At 46.4% G+C, this 14979-nt stretch overlaps 1 protein-coding gene across 1 annotated transcript in view; it reads right to left on the minus strand.

Moving 5' to 3' along the window:
• CDHR3 (cadherin-related family member 3) overlaps positions 1-14979 on the minus strand; it is a 62641-nt gene that overhangs the window by 21614 nt on the left and 26048 nt on the right. The window contains 5 exon segments of the mRNA XM_008567900.1: positions 3046-3235; positions 7114-7167; positions 7170-7261; positions 11945-12049; positions 12821-12915. Of these exon segments, the coding sequence (XP_008566122.1) occupies positions 3046-3235; positions 7114-7167; positions 7170-7261; positions 11945-12049; positions 12821-12915 (536 nt within the window).

Here is a 14979-nt window from a genome sequence, read left to right on the forward strand (position 1 = left end):
TTTTCCTCTAAACGCGTGACTAGGAAGGCCACTCCCCCTCATTCATCAATCCCTGCCTCAAAGGCGAGCTGCCCTCGCTCCCAGCCCTCCAACCACCGTTCCCTCCTCATGCAAAGGTGAATCCGACAACCTCCCCCGCCTCTTGCTCACAAACAGCTTGCAAAGCGCTTTCAGCCAAGCGCCTGACAATTTACAACCAGAGCGGGGGCTGTCACGGTGTCTTTGATGCCTCCAAGGGGCCCTGGGCTCATTCATCACCAGCCTGGGAAAGCCGCGGGGCCTCTGTGCCAAGGACCGGGAACCTGCAGGGACCCACGGGGGGCGGCAGGGGGCGCCCGCCTCCTCCCCGCCGCCCTCCGCCCCAGGCGCACAGCCCCGAGACCTGCAAAAACCCGGCCCCTCTCACCTGCTGCGGGCGCCCCCACATGCCCCGCTCACTCTTCTGTCTGCTCTCAAACCCCAAAGCAGGGACCGCGCCCAAGACCCCTGGAGAAGGCATTAATACTTTGGAACGAGTGTCAGAGACTGCGGCAGCACCGCTGACATGGTTGGAATGGAGAAGCGATCCAGGATGGGAGGACGGTGGGTGACGCCGGGGTTTCTCGGCCGATCCCCACCCCCGCCCGGTGTGCAAAAGAGCCATGGGACGCACGGGCTGGGCTTGTGGAGCGAAGACTTCCACTTCCCAAGGGCAGAGGAAGGAAGGAACCCGTGGGTCGTCCCTCCTCACAGCTTGGCGTTCATAAGATGGCTGGGAGTCACGCTTGCTGGAAAAGCCCGGAGGAGGGGCTTGAGCGTTGTCCAGAATTATCTTCAGGAATAAATACGACTAGTCCAGTTACTGGCTGAGTGTTGACCTTTGGGACTAATTTGGAGAGAAGACCATCTAGAGCAGGACTGTGTGCGGGTTTGCCTGGACAGTTCAGGACATAGGAAACGTGATTTCACCAGCTAACGTGGAACTCAGTCTGCAGGCTCCCCCCACGCCTCAGGGAACTGGGAACCCCAGGAAGCCAGAATGTGCACTTAAAGGATATGCACTGAAGGGAGAAGACAGACAAGGAAGATTTGAGACAGCACAGTCCTCTTCAGGCACTGATACCCAGAGTTCTTACTTCTTAACCCAGGACAGGGGAACCAAGAAGAGCAGGAGGGTCTAGAAGGGCAGGACCACAGGAATTCCCCAGGATGCACTGGAACCACCCAAGAGTGCTAGCAGAGATTTACATTTTCAAGAAGTGTAAGTGTGACTTCACAAATCATCTCTACTCCGTCCCCAGGACCCAGACTTTTCTCAAGAGGGTGGGTTCAGTTTATCCATGTGATGGTGTGGAGGTCACAGTCCTAACTACCCATGGCAACCATCCCCCTCTAACAGACTCTGAGGTGCATGAATGCGTGGGTTGGGATAGCACCTATTAGGTCAAGACTCTGATTTTATCTGGGTCTTAGCAGGAAGTAGAAGGCAAATGAGGATAATTCTAGGAGGACGTAGTAAAGGAATTATTACAAAGGTGAACACAAGGTATATGAACACCTCAAGGGGTGGTGCGATACCTCAGGGGTAGTAAGAATAGAGAATCATTACTACCCCAAGACCCAGAGGAGCCGGTGGAGGCAACAGTTCCCGAAACCAGCACCCAGGGCAGGGAGTCCTGTGTGCAGAGGGCTGCCTTATAGGAAGGTGAGGCCTTCAGCAGGTGGAGGGACACAAGCAGCTGACAGGTAGGGAGCGGGGGTATAAACACCCTACCCTCACTCCCCACCTCCTCAGGGCACCCCATTGGCCAACCCGAAGCTGGAAGGCAAGGGAGCAGTTGGTATCCATACAGGTCAGCCTCCCAGGACACCAAGCAAGATGGAGACTAGATCTGAAGGGACAGATCAGGGGTGTGTTCAGAACAGAGCCGAACTGTTTTGATAGCAGACTCAAGGCCACACTGAATCTCTAGCATTACACTGGGCAGGTCAATTGGGAGAACAGGGAGACATTCATAAGCATAATAAAGGTATTTATGTATCTATTGCTTACCCTAAACAGTCTTTGTCTAGGGTCCTTTGTACGGCCATACTATATATTGGGTCTCTGTCCAAAGTCACCTGGAGCAAACTTACAAAACTAGCCAAAGATAAACTCAAGAGATTCTCCCCCAGGGGGACATCTGAAACTGAGACCCACTCTGGCCTTCAGCCTTGCTCCAGAGGCAGGGCACTCTCAGGGCAAGGGTCACTGCTAAGGTGCTCCACTCCCACTGAAGAGTCCCCTTCAGATTCCCAAGAAACCAGACGCTGGTTGGCATGAAACCGCAGAGATGAAGCCAAGCAAGGGAGTTCATAATCTTGTGGCTTTTTGACAAAATCGTAGAGAGAAAATACTGTTTTCAAAAAGGCATATTAACTCAGAATCACAAGGGACTTTATTCTTAAATAACTAAATAGATTGTGAGACAAAGGGTCAAAACACACAAAATAACTCATAGCTGTGTTTTTCCTCTTTCAGTTGCCTTTTGTTTATATGCAATTAAGTTGTGTAAGGTGAATTAGAGGCTTTGTTTTACATAAGTGCTTGGATTTATTCATATTACTGTTGGTCTGTTTCTCTGGGAGTTCCTAGTTACCGATCCCGAGTCTCAAGCATCTATTCTAACTGCTAACTAACAGCACTGTCTTGAGAATAGTGGCAATAAATACAGAAAAGGCACAGTCCAGAGAGGGTCTAACAAGTCCCTGTAGTACTTTTCACCAATGGAGATGAACATGTTATAGAAGGGAGCAAAATAAAAAAAAATAATTCTTAATGGAGTTAGAAAGTGGAGAAGGGAAATAATGAAAAGGAAAGAAAATAGAGAGGGAAGAAAAAAGGATGATGAAAAGAAAACCTATGAAGAAAGTTGGACAATATGTAAAAATCTACGTATTGTAATGAGCCATTTCCCCAAACACCCATAATTCTTTAGTTCCTCCTGAGAATGTACCAGAGAAGCCAAAGGGTCAAGGACCACCAAAGAGGTCAAAGGTCAGGTGCAAGTTTTAACATGTGAATACCTGAAGGTGAACTTGGTGCACGTAGCAGGGTTGTCATTGATGTCCTCCACAATGAAGGTTATCTGGATGCGATTCTCCTGACCCCCATAGGGTCTGTCTTTTACCAGAACTTCCAGAGAAATGGTGGGATTTTGTCTTAATTGACCTGCATCACGGTCTATCCTCTGAGCCACTTGTATTGTACCAGTCACTAAGAAGGCAAAGGTTAGAACATGACCCTTCGAAGAGAAATGAAGAGTAAAGGAAACTTGGAGAAAGTTGGAAAAGACCATTCTACTGTAAGGACTGGCTTACACAGAGAATATCCTCTATACAAATATATCTTTTTTAAAAACCTGTGGAAGTTCCTGTATTAGACATTTATTGAGGTATCAGTATGGCCTGACCCTTCTAGAATTTTTCACTCCACTCTTCCGTACTGGGCTCCTGGCAGCAGCCCTTGCCCATAGTTGACTGGCTGGTAGATAACTGACTCCAGCTTGAGCTGCTGGGTTCTCTTACTGAAGACATTGTAACAAAGACACACACTGGGGAATCAGCCTGGTTAATAGAGGAGCTACTGGTAAAAGGCCAGAACTCTGACCTCCACTGAGGTCTCTGAAAAGCACTGGTTTACACCCTTTTTATGCCCTGACCATTTGACTCTTATGCAATACCCAATATCCTTTTGATAGATGTCTCTCTCTCTCTCTCTCTCTCTCTCTCTCTCTCTGTCTCTCTCACTCTCTCACTTAGTTTGGTTTGCCTTAGTTTCTGTTACTTGCAACTAAAGAGTCTTAATAAACATCAGGAATTTCAGAAAGTTTGTGGGAAATGGAATTAAAAGATAAACATTAAAAATATAAACTTTGGGGCCGGCCCGGTGGCGCACTGGATAGTGCGCCGCTTGGGAAGCGCGGCAGCGCTCCCGTCCGAGGGTTCGGATCCCACGTACTGACCGGCTCCCGCTCACTGGCTGAGCGAGGCGCGGGAGCAACGCCGAGGCTTGCGATCCCGTCGCCGGTCCCCGGTCCGGTACGGGGGCAACACTGAGGGTTGCGATCCGTTGCCGGACACGGAAAAAAGACAAAAGACAAAAAAAAAAAAAATATATATATATATATAAACTTTATTTCTTAACATAAGCTCTGTCAATTTCAAGACACTTTTATAAGCAGTGACACCAGCCATTTAGTTCATTCCTAAAGAACAGAAGTGGCTGGGAATTTAACTATGTCAATGCAGTCTTTTTTACATTATTACCTGAAGAAAAATGGGTGCCCTTTAAAGACTTTTTAAGATTAGGAAACAAAAAGAAGTCAGAAGAAGCCAAATTAGTACTGTAAGGTGGATGCCTAAAGATTTCCCATTGAAACTCTTGCAAGATGCCCTTGTTTGTTGGGAGGAATGAGCAGAAGCATTGTCGTGGTAGAGGAGGACTCTCCGGTGAAGCTTTCCTGGGCATTTTTCTGCTAAAGCTTTTGCTAACTTTCTCAAAATGCTCTCATAATATGCAGATTTTATCATTCTTTGGCCCTCTAGAGAGTCAACAGGCAAAATGCCTGAGCATCCAAAAAAAAAAAAAAAAAAAAACTGTTGCCTTGACTTTTGCTCTTGACTGGTCTGCTTTTGCTTTCACTGGACCACTTCTACTTCTTGGTAACCATGGCTTTGATTGTACTTTGTTTTCAGGATGGTACAAGGAAAGCCATGTTTCATCTGCTGTTATAACTCTTCAAAGAAATGCTTCAGAAATTTGATCCCACTTGTTGAAAATTTCCATTGACAGCTTTGCTATTGTCTGCAGCTGATCTGGGTGCAACAGTTTTGGCACCTGTCAAGCAAAAAATTTGCCCAACAGTTATTTTTCAGTCAGAATTGTGTAAACTGAACCAATTCCTCAGCTATTGTTTCTGCTATTAATCGACAGTCCTTTTCAATTAGGGCACAAACAAGATTAATTTTTTCCTCACAAATTGTTTGGATGATCTGCCACTGCAGGCTTCATCTTCAAAATCCTTTTGCCCCTTAAAACCAGTTATCCATTTGTAAACTGCTGATTTCTTTGGAGCACTGTCCCTACAAACTTTTCATACAGCATCAGAAATTTCACCATTCTTCCACCCAAGCTTCACCATAAATTTGACGTTTGTTCTTGCTTCAGTTTTAGCAGAATTCACTTTGCTCTTATAGGGGCTCTTTTCAAATTGATGCTTTATTCTTCTTAGTGTGTCAAACTAGATCCTGTTCAGATATATTTTAACAAGCTAGTATGAGTTTATTTGGGTGCAAAAAAGTTTTGAAACCCATGCATATTTTTTCATAATACACATTTTCCATGAGGTTTTTGAAGACCCCTTATATTCTCCCCCCAAAAAACACTGTACTTGTTAAAAGTTCAATTTTGCAATGCTAGAGCAAACAGAATTCTCAACCACGGTTGTTCATCCCTACACTGTCAGCTGAATGAGGTCCTCGATGACAGGGCACTAGGAAGTTTTCAGAGGTAAAGCACAATTATTGCCTTTGCCTGCCTCCTTCAGAACAGGTATCTCAAAGCCCTAAAGCCTATGGGGCCAAAAACACATTGTCTTGCTGGGATTGTCCAAGGCTGCCTGCACAAAATCATTTTGCAGAGTAACGTCCTTGCTGGTGATGTGATCAAGACTTCTGCGGGTGGTTCAGGGCAGGCTATGAGTCAGGCAGTCTAGATTGGTATCTCTGCTTCAAACTGAGGAGCTGTGAGACCTAGAACAGGTCATTTAACCTGTCTGAGTTTCTCCCTATGCCTCAGTTACTTAATCTATAAAATGTGGATTATTACAGTTCATTGGATTGTCATGCTGAGTACTTGAGATGGAATTCATGTGAACCACTCAGCATAATGCCTGTCAGATGGCTATTATAGAAGGGAGAAACTCTGTTTCTCTGCGCTGAGATAGTCAGATGAGAAAATAACTCCCAGCAGTCCAGCAGATTGATCTAGAGTGACCCTGTCCAGTAAGGCCATCACTAACCACAGGTAGCTATTTAGCACTTGAAATGGGGCTAGTCTGAACTGAGATGTGCAGTAAGTAGGAAACATACAGCAAACTTCCAAGACTTGGTACCGAAGAAAATGTAAAATATCCCATTAATAACTTTTGTATATTAATTATTGAAATGATAACATTTTGGGCATGTTGGGTTAAATAAAATGCCTTATTAAAATTAATTTTGCCTGTTTCTTTTTACTTTTTTAAAATGTGACTACTAGATACTTGGAAATTACATATGAAGCTTAATTCTATTTCTATCGAATAGTGCTAGCATAGACCCTCTCTTTAGAAGACTTCAGGGTACCCTCAGGACAGGTAACCCATCCATCCTTACATACCTATCTTCCTCAAAGATGATAGTCAGGACACTCTACCCTCAAATATGGTGTTTGGCATTTGAGAAAACAGAAGTAGGAAGGTCTCTCTGACCTTCTGCCCTTCTCCCCTTAAATAGGCCATAAAAGAATTCTCTGACCTTTGAAGCAGCCATAAGACCTTCATTCCAGAGTTACCCTACCTATACACAGAGGAAAGGAATGTCCCTATCCTGGAAGACACGGAGACGCCGAGAAGAATCTGAACAATCAGGCCTTGCTAAACTACCCCGTCTGTTGCCATTAGATCATGCCCCTCTTACCCTCCAGTAATACTTCACAATTACTCACTTCTTCATCAAACTTAGCATAAAAATACATGGTTTTCCCTGTTTTTTCAGGTCTTCATTTCTGAAGGCTCCTGTGTTAAATAAATTTGTCTGCTTTTCTCTTGTTAATCTGTCCTTTGTTATAGAGGGTCTCAGCCATGAACCTAACAATGGGTCAGAAATCTCTTCACCCCTATGAAGGTGAAGGGTGACACAGCTGTCAACCCTGGCCCTTGTCCAGTTTCCCCGACTCCCATGCCAGCTGCTTTTAGTACATTGACTACCCTGGTAACTAATGATGACCCTAGATAGAAAGGAGTGCCCCAGACCAGAATAGATCAAATATTGTATAACCACCCTAATGGCTGAATTAGAGGACGCACTTAAGGATGGATGTATTTGACTTACACTGGTTTATCATAAAATAGTTGCTGACAGTGGTAATGCTGTAGAGGAGGTGGTTGGAAAATCTTCACCATCAGGGTCCTCAGCTGTGATATTGGCCACAATGGTTCCTGGACTCAGTTCTTCTGGAATTGTATACACTCGTGTTGAGCTGGAACAGAATACAGCAGACACAGCTAATTTTCAGGAGGACGGGAGCTGGGGTCTGGGCAATGGGTATTTTGATTAGTGCTAAACATAGCACTGAGCTGTTTCAGTTGCATCAACATGCTCAGAAGAACACAGCAGTTGAAAGGAGGGGCGACTGGCTTTTGTATTTACTGTGGATGTGAAAAAAGTGACAGACTGTTACTGCAACAATTTACATGGGCCACAGTATCTGACTCTATGCACACCTGCCTGATGCCATTTCACATCAGCCATAGCATTAACACATTTTAAAATAAGAATAGTTATCCTATCCAGTTATCTTCTCTGGCTCTCCCATTTTGTGTGCAAAACTTCCCTAAATTCTCTTTTAAATACACTTGGATGTAATGTCCATAATTACAGGTTTCCTCCCTTGTTTCTGACTCCCATCCCACGGTTACCTCCAGAAGCTGGAAAAAATGTAGAGCTTCTCTGTTCTAGTGCTTTTGCTCACTTTTATTTCTTCCTTTTTTTTTTTTTTTTTTTTTTTTCACCTTTTCAAGCTGCATTAATCATGAAGTCAGCTCTCTGAACTGAGAAATAAGCCTCCCTAGCAGAAGACAATGTCAGAGCACTGTCCTCCAAGGATAACGCCAAATCACCAACTCACCCAACTTCCTCAGATCGCCAATGTCTTTGGGAAAGACCAGTACTAAGATCAATAGGTTGGAAGTTTTAACTATACAATTTGGGTAAACTGAGTAATTCTGAATTCACCAAAGGAAGCTTATTGTTTAAAATAACTCTACAAGAAGCCCTTTTGCTGAGGGAAGGTCTTTTCAGTGGGACAAAGGGTCACCTCTGATTTCCTCGTTTCCTAAATTTTCCCACACGGGATCTTCTTTAAGTGGAGCATGCCATACTTCAGATCTAAGTGATTGCATTCATTTTGTGAGCTCAGAATGTTCCCACAGTTCTGTCTCACCATTCCTATAAGGTAGGTAGGACTGGAGGAAGGAGAAAGGAGAGGAAACTTCTAGCTAGCGTCATGGGCAGGCAGAGAAACGCTGGAACCAGGCCTTCACCCTCCCTCCCCACAGGATCTCCTCCCTAGATGCTGGGCTCCTGCCCCCATTTGTGAGGTGGTATCCTGTAGGCACACTCCACAGTTGGGGAAGAATAATCTTGTTCAGCCCTAGAAGTCACTCCAGTGCTTTGGGCCTCTGCCCACCCAGTATCCACCAAAGTAGGCTCATTAATCCTTTTACTTACCAGACACACGCCCTCCTCAGCAAGTCTGCAATGCTGCCCCTGCTGGGTCCAGGAAAAGGCAAAGTGGGTTGCAGCTAAAGAGGCAGGGTGACAAGAACCAAAACCAGAGCCAGAGGAGAGAGCGAGGCGCCTCTCAAGGCTAGTCTAAGCCCTGCTGTCCATTCTGTGGGACCCCCTGTTTCTAATGAAGCATGTTCTTTCTTTGGTTACTGTGAGTGGATCCCGTTAACTTCCAACAAAGAGATCACTATGACACTGGTGCTCTTACAGCCTTGCCCTTGCTACTCCAGGTGTGCTCACAGGACAAGCAGAACTGGCATCTCCAAGAAGTTGCTAGAAATGCAGATATCAGGTCCAGCACCCTGGACCACTGAATCCACAGCTGCATCTTCACAAGATGCCCAGTGGCTCTGTATACATTTTAAAATCTGAGAAGACTATAATAAGGCAGTGCCAGAGGTGATCACAACAGACCCCCAGCCTCCCACAGGACAGCAAGTGGACACCTGGAGAGGAAAATCCCCTTCTCCGTCCTTCTCTCCTTTCTAAGACATAGTTCTCAGCTGGGGGCGATTATGTATGGACACATTTTTGGTTGTCACATCTAGGGAAGGAAGCTGCTGTTGGCCTCTAGGGGGTAGAAGCTAGAGATGCTGTTAAACATCCTGCAATGCACAGGATAGCCCCAACCACAAAGAAATAGCTGGCTCAACGTCAGAAGTGCCACTGTTTAAGAAATGTTGTTCTGAAGCCTCATTTAATCCACGCTGTATGCTCCAGGAAATCAGGTCCCCATGAAGCGGACTGGTCAGGCTACTGGTGATGGCACAGCTCCTCCAGTAAAAATATTCTCTCCTTGGCTGTCCTGATATTAGGTCTGGCAGAAGATAAAATCTTTGGTCTATTTGATTTGGGGATCCAAGATACAGGCATGTATAAAATACCATTCAACAAAAAATTTGACCATGGTTAAGATCTATTCAATGCACAGTGAAGCCAGGGGCTACCCTGAAAGGGAACTCTGATGCCACTCACATGCCTACACCCCTCTGCCCCATCACCCCTGATCACCAGAGCCTGGGCGAAGGGTAGGTAAGGGCCGATGGTCACACTCATGAGACAGGGTATGAATTCTGGATGACTGGATGGCTTCATTGCTAGGAATGAGTATTCAGTAAGTGACTAACATGTGCTTGACACTGCCAGGCACCAAGTGGAAAAGGACTGTGAGTAAATGCAAAAGAAATGGGCAGAAAGAGAGAAAAACCTACCTGCCCAACTCTAAACTAAAGCGCTCTGTGAAACAGCAAGCACTATGCATGTGTAAAGAGTAAATATAAGGCAGGTACTTTTATAATAAAGAGCTCAGCCTTAATAATAGCAGAATCCTGGAGTGCACATCATGAGTCCATAAAGCAGTCAGGCATCTGTAGCCACCCAGGGATAAAATGGTGAGACATTTTCAGCAATGGGAATAGTACTTGCTCCGGTTGTATTCATTGCAAGAGCTTAGCCAGTAGCAAAGACAGAAGGGCTGTTTCTACATTTTATGTTTCTGTTTCACACACAAACTCAGTATACTTGAGTCAGGTTGAGGATTTGATTGTGTTAATCCTGAGTCAAATAATTATGGTTAGTGCTAGCACTGATTTTGAGGAAAAGGAGGATCAGATGTTCAAGGGGAACATGAAAGCCCTCCAAGCCAGCACCTAGTTTGAAACCAAGCAAATCATCTCAAGTTGTGTGGAAGGCTGAGAATGAGGCCAACCAAGCAGTCTAGCAAAGCCAGGACCGCCACCTGCCCCGATTCTCCTCTGGAAGTTCAAGGTCTCCATCCTCACCACCATCCGTGGAATTCTGTCAGGAGTAAAATCAACCAGTTAAAAAAAATGTTAGATGCACACACAGGTCACACCCTGTGCCTGGGGCTGAGCCTGATAGGGTTACCTCTCAAACCAAGAGTGAGAACCGGAGAGCCCCAGGCTGACCTCCAGGTGCCCCCCAAACCAGCCAGGGGATCTTCTCTCTCTGCTAAGGTCAATCACTGTGTTTTGGAAGATGTAGTCCAAACAAGATGGTTTACAAGTTCTGCCCCCAGGGAGAGCTTATTATTTTCCCCTTTGCAAGCCCAGTAACGTGCTTCCCCACCTCACAAGCTGGGCATGTGGTGGGGAGTGGTCTGAGAGGGACGCATAGGCTCCAGCCACACAGCCATCACCTTCCCTGGGGTGACTGATGAATCTGCACATCTGTGCAGGCCAATACCTGAGCCTGAGTCAGGGCTGGGATGTCACAACTATTTATAAACTGCCTGGACTATGCTCCTGGAGCAACCGTCAGCAGCAATGCACTGTGCTCTCTGAGCCTATGGCAACAGGCACTGACGGGAAGCAGTACGCGGGGGTTCATCTGCTGCTCTTCCTCCGTACTGACACCAGCAATGGGCTGTAGACCATGCGAACATCCAGAAGTTTCACAAGTGCGATGTGTTTGCAAAGTGGCACCAGGTTAGCCAGAGAATGGGGGGCCTTAATATCTCCCAGTCTGAGAATATTTTTGCAAGCACTCTTACTAGTTCTGGGGCCTGCTGGCTTGTTTTTTTATATATTATTTTTAATTGACAAATAATAATTGATACAATGGCTTTTGGTTGGTGGAATATCTTATGCTGAATCTGTTCTCAGCCGTTCATGCAGGTAATCCCCAGGCAGGCGATTTTGCCATTTCCCTTGTGGTAGGTTCCCATGCCCATCTCAGGGACTGGGACGGGAAGAGACTCTATAACCAGTAAGCCAGGCTGCCTTACAGGAGGGCCATTTGCTAGCTCAGAATCCTCTCTTCCCCTCCTAAATCCGCATCAACAACAGTATCGAGTCTCCCCTTCGTGCCTGTGATGGTGCCAAGCATGTTCCCACAGCTGGCTCCCCACCTGCTGACCTTCCTCACCTCGGCTGCCCATATGAGCTGCCAGACTGAGCCAGTTCTCTTTTCTGGATCCCCATGGCAGGAAGACACTTAGTGCACCCCGCAGCAGGCAGGCACCTCTGGCACCATTAACAGAGACCCCTGCTCGGTGGGAGGACGACACTCAAGAGCGGGCTTTGTGGAGTCTTGACAGTGATGTGTGCTCTAGGATTCTGCTATTGTTAACATGGAGCATTTTATTATAAAAAGGACCTGCTTTGTACTGACTTCTACGTGTGCATGGTGGCAACTCCACCCCTCTCCTACCACATCCATAATCGCACAGTGTGTGTGAATGGGGGTGCAGAAGGCATGGGGGCAAAGGTGGAAAGCAGAAGTCCAGAGGCCCAGATACAGAACCCTGAAGCACTCATGCCTCCTCCCTCTGCTCTAGGGCAGAGCAAAGGTCATCACTCTGGCCTGTCTTGAATATGTCAGAAGAGGGAGTCCTGCATGCCCTCGGGCCTACCTGGTAAAGCGAGGGACTTCATCGTTGACATTCACAGTGTTCACCCGCAGCGCCGTGGAGGCTTTGAGGCCGCTGCTATCCCTCACTTCCACAATGAGAGGGAAACTGTCAGGGAAACATTCCAAAGGAGAGAATCAAGTTTTGCTGACACCACCTCAAAATGGGAAGGGGAAAAATTGGGATGGGAGGAGTGAGGGGGGAGTCTGGCCCCTCTCTGGCCACCCTTTCCCTCTGTATGCTCCTGCCATAGTGAGACCTGCTAGGTCCACCCTTCACTCCCCATCTCTGAACCCCACATCCCCCCACTCCATCAGTTCTTATCCACAGTTCTTATCCACAGCCCTCCTCTCCCTGGGGGGTGTCTGCTGCAGCCACGATGCACGTGTGCCCTGCAAGGTACGCACCACACCCATGTGAAGAAGGATGCTCCTGGGACTTAAGTAACTAGCGCTAGTCCTCACACGTGGGCAGACGCAGGAACCTCACCCAGTGACCCCCAGACCCATGTGTGTTCATGCACAAAGCCTGGTCTTTCCTGAGAGTCCTACTGTCCCCACCCAGCTGCTTTCATGCTCACCAGCCCCTTTTCTCAGGTGCCTGGCTCTCCCAAACTAGATGGTGCACCTGAATAATCCTCCTGACCTGTGGGCACCCTTTCCCACATGTCCTTCTATCATCTGGAGGTGAAGGCTCAGGACAGGAAAGGGGCTCCCAGACAATTGTCTTATTCCCTTCTCCTCTCTGGGGCTCACTGTCCTCTAAACTCACAGTGAGGGGCCCCAGCTGCCCTCAGATAGCACTATGGCTGCCCCCTTGGGGTTTTTTTTTTAACCCTCAGATAAATGATACTTCAGGCAAGGTCATTGGCAAAGCTACCTTCTGTGTCCTGCTTCAAAGTCCAATTCTATCGTAGAGAAGAGGGTACCATTAGCAGACATTCTGAAGCTCTTTGAGGGTGAAATCAGAAAATACTAAAAAAACAAGGAAAATGTAATTAAGTCAGCACCCCTGTACACTTTTCCCCAGGAGATGTGTTTGTTTAGTTGCTATTTTATATTCTTGGCCCATGGCCCATTCTTGATGGGTCAGGCTGAGGTCCAAATGAGCAGTTCTGGACTTAATGGCTCCTGAATCAAGAGACTGGATCTGCCGGCCTGAGCCTCTGGCCCTAATTGGCCACACTCTGAGAAGCTGGTCACTGGATCCTGCTTCAATGACAGGACACATATAAAAGGCCCCTGTCCAGGCAGGCTGTGCTTCTGAGTCCAGTCTCCTTCTGCCTGTCTCCGTGTTCTCACTTCTGCTTCTGGACAAGTTCTGGCTTTGATTCTATGTCTCAGCTTAAACCAGCAGTGTTCAAACACACCTACCACGCATTAAGTATGAGGACTATACCATAGTGAATAAGATCTGGTCTCTTCCCTTAAAAGAGCTCACAATATAATGGGGTATAAAAACACACACACGCATCACTCATCAAGAAGATGGAAAGGACGAGGGAAGAGACAACGCTGAGCTGAGAGTGAAATGTAGCAGCTGAAAATCAGATTAGAACCTGCTCTGGAGATACAGAAGAGCCATTTTTAAATCTAATCCCAGGTATGTAGCCACTGGTAAAGCCCCTCCCACGTCTTTGGGTAGTTGAGAGTCTGTCATCCTCGGCTCCCACTGCCCAGACCAGCTGTCTTGATGAGGCCTACCCAGAAGCACGTGGCCTGACAGGAACTTGCAGGCTTATCTATACAGCCCGCTACGGGCCAGCCCATGGGAGGGCCCGGCCTGTCATGCCCATGGTTGCTCACTGAGGTTGCTTCCTTGCTCCCACGATGGAACCAAAGAAGCAGGGGAAGAGCCTGGGTCCAAGTTCTGGTCCTTGCCACAAGATCTGGGTCAAGTCCCTTCCTTGTCTATAACTTAGGGATGATACCACCAGTGGCTCCTCCATGCTATCGTGAGGATTAAATGAGAATGCACACTGTAAAACGCAAAGGGCCACAGTAACACCCGAGACTTAACGTGTTTATATCCATTTGTTCCAAAGGGCTTTAAGGTTAAACAGTTTTATTATTTCCTGCTAGGATGAGGGATGATCTAACCTTAAGGCCCTAGATCTCTGAATCAGATAATCAGTAGAGGTTTTGCAACCAGAACTACAGCCCCTGAAGTCTAGAATCAAAGGAAACACTGGCCAAGGTTTCCAACCTGGCAATTTGCTGTGTTGTGATTTCTGCTGAGCTCCCACTACAAGAAAAAAAGAGTGCACAGACAATAGATTAAAGGTTTCCTTTGGGGCCAATATAAGGTTTTTAAACCATTTTTTAAAGTGTTTACTTTGTTTATTACTTAATGTTTTTCTAGCTGTAATGAACATATTTTTTATAAAAAGAGTGGGAAAGACAAGAACCTAAAATTGTCACCTGTAAAATCTCATCATTTTGATGAATAGCCTTCTGTTCTTCTCTGTGCAACATACACCCTCCAAAAAATTGAGATGATGTTCTAATCAAAATATTATCTTGTTCTTTTCATTTATTTCTTGAGCATTTCCTCATATTCTTAAATCTTATTTTATAGTCTGGTTAATTAATGATGACACGACATTTCTACTGTAGGGGTTTATTTTACCAAATCTTTCTTGCTGGTCATTTAGGTGTTTTCTACTCATTTTTAAGAGGAAATATTTGGGCCATGCCAAGGAGCACCCTTTTCCCAGCCCCCAAATTGTAGAAGTACCTTGGCAGCCCTCCAAGTTGTGATGTGTAAATCCCAAGCCAAGTCTACAGTTCACTGCCTGGGCAGTAATTGCCTAGGCCTGCAGCTACCCACACACAGAGTATCCTGTGTCTTTGAGCAGAGCCTTCCCTGCAGAGAATCCTCACATACTCATAAATAAGAAGCCCAAGCTGGATGTGATGGAATGACAGGGTTTTAGAGACCCATGGGGGGCATTTACTATATGCACCTGAATCAGAATGTCTTTCCACCTGTGTTTTGAAATGCTCTAGCAGATGGGTCCCTAGTTCTGGTTGGTCCCA

The sequence above is a fragment of the Galeopterus variegatus genome, unplaced genomic scaffold (genome assembly GCF_000696425.1).
Source record: "Galeopterus variegatus unplaced genomic scaffold, G_variegatus-3.0.2 Scaffold20, whole genome shotgun sequence".
In the NCBI taxonomy this organism is placed as follows: Eukaryota; Metazoa; Chordata; class Mammalia; order Dermoptera; family Cynocephalidae; genus Galeopterus; species Galeopterus variegatus.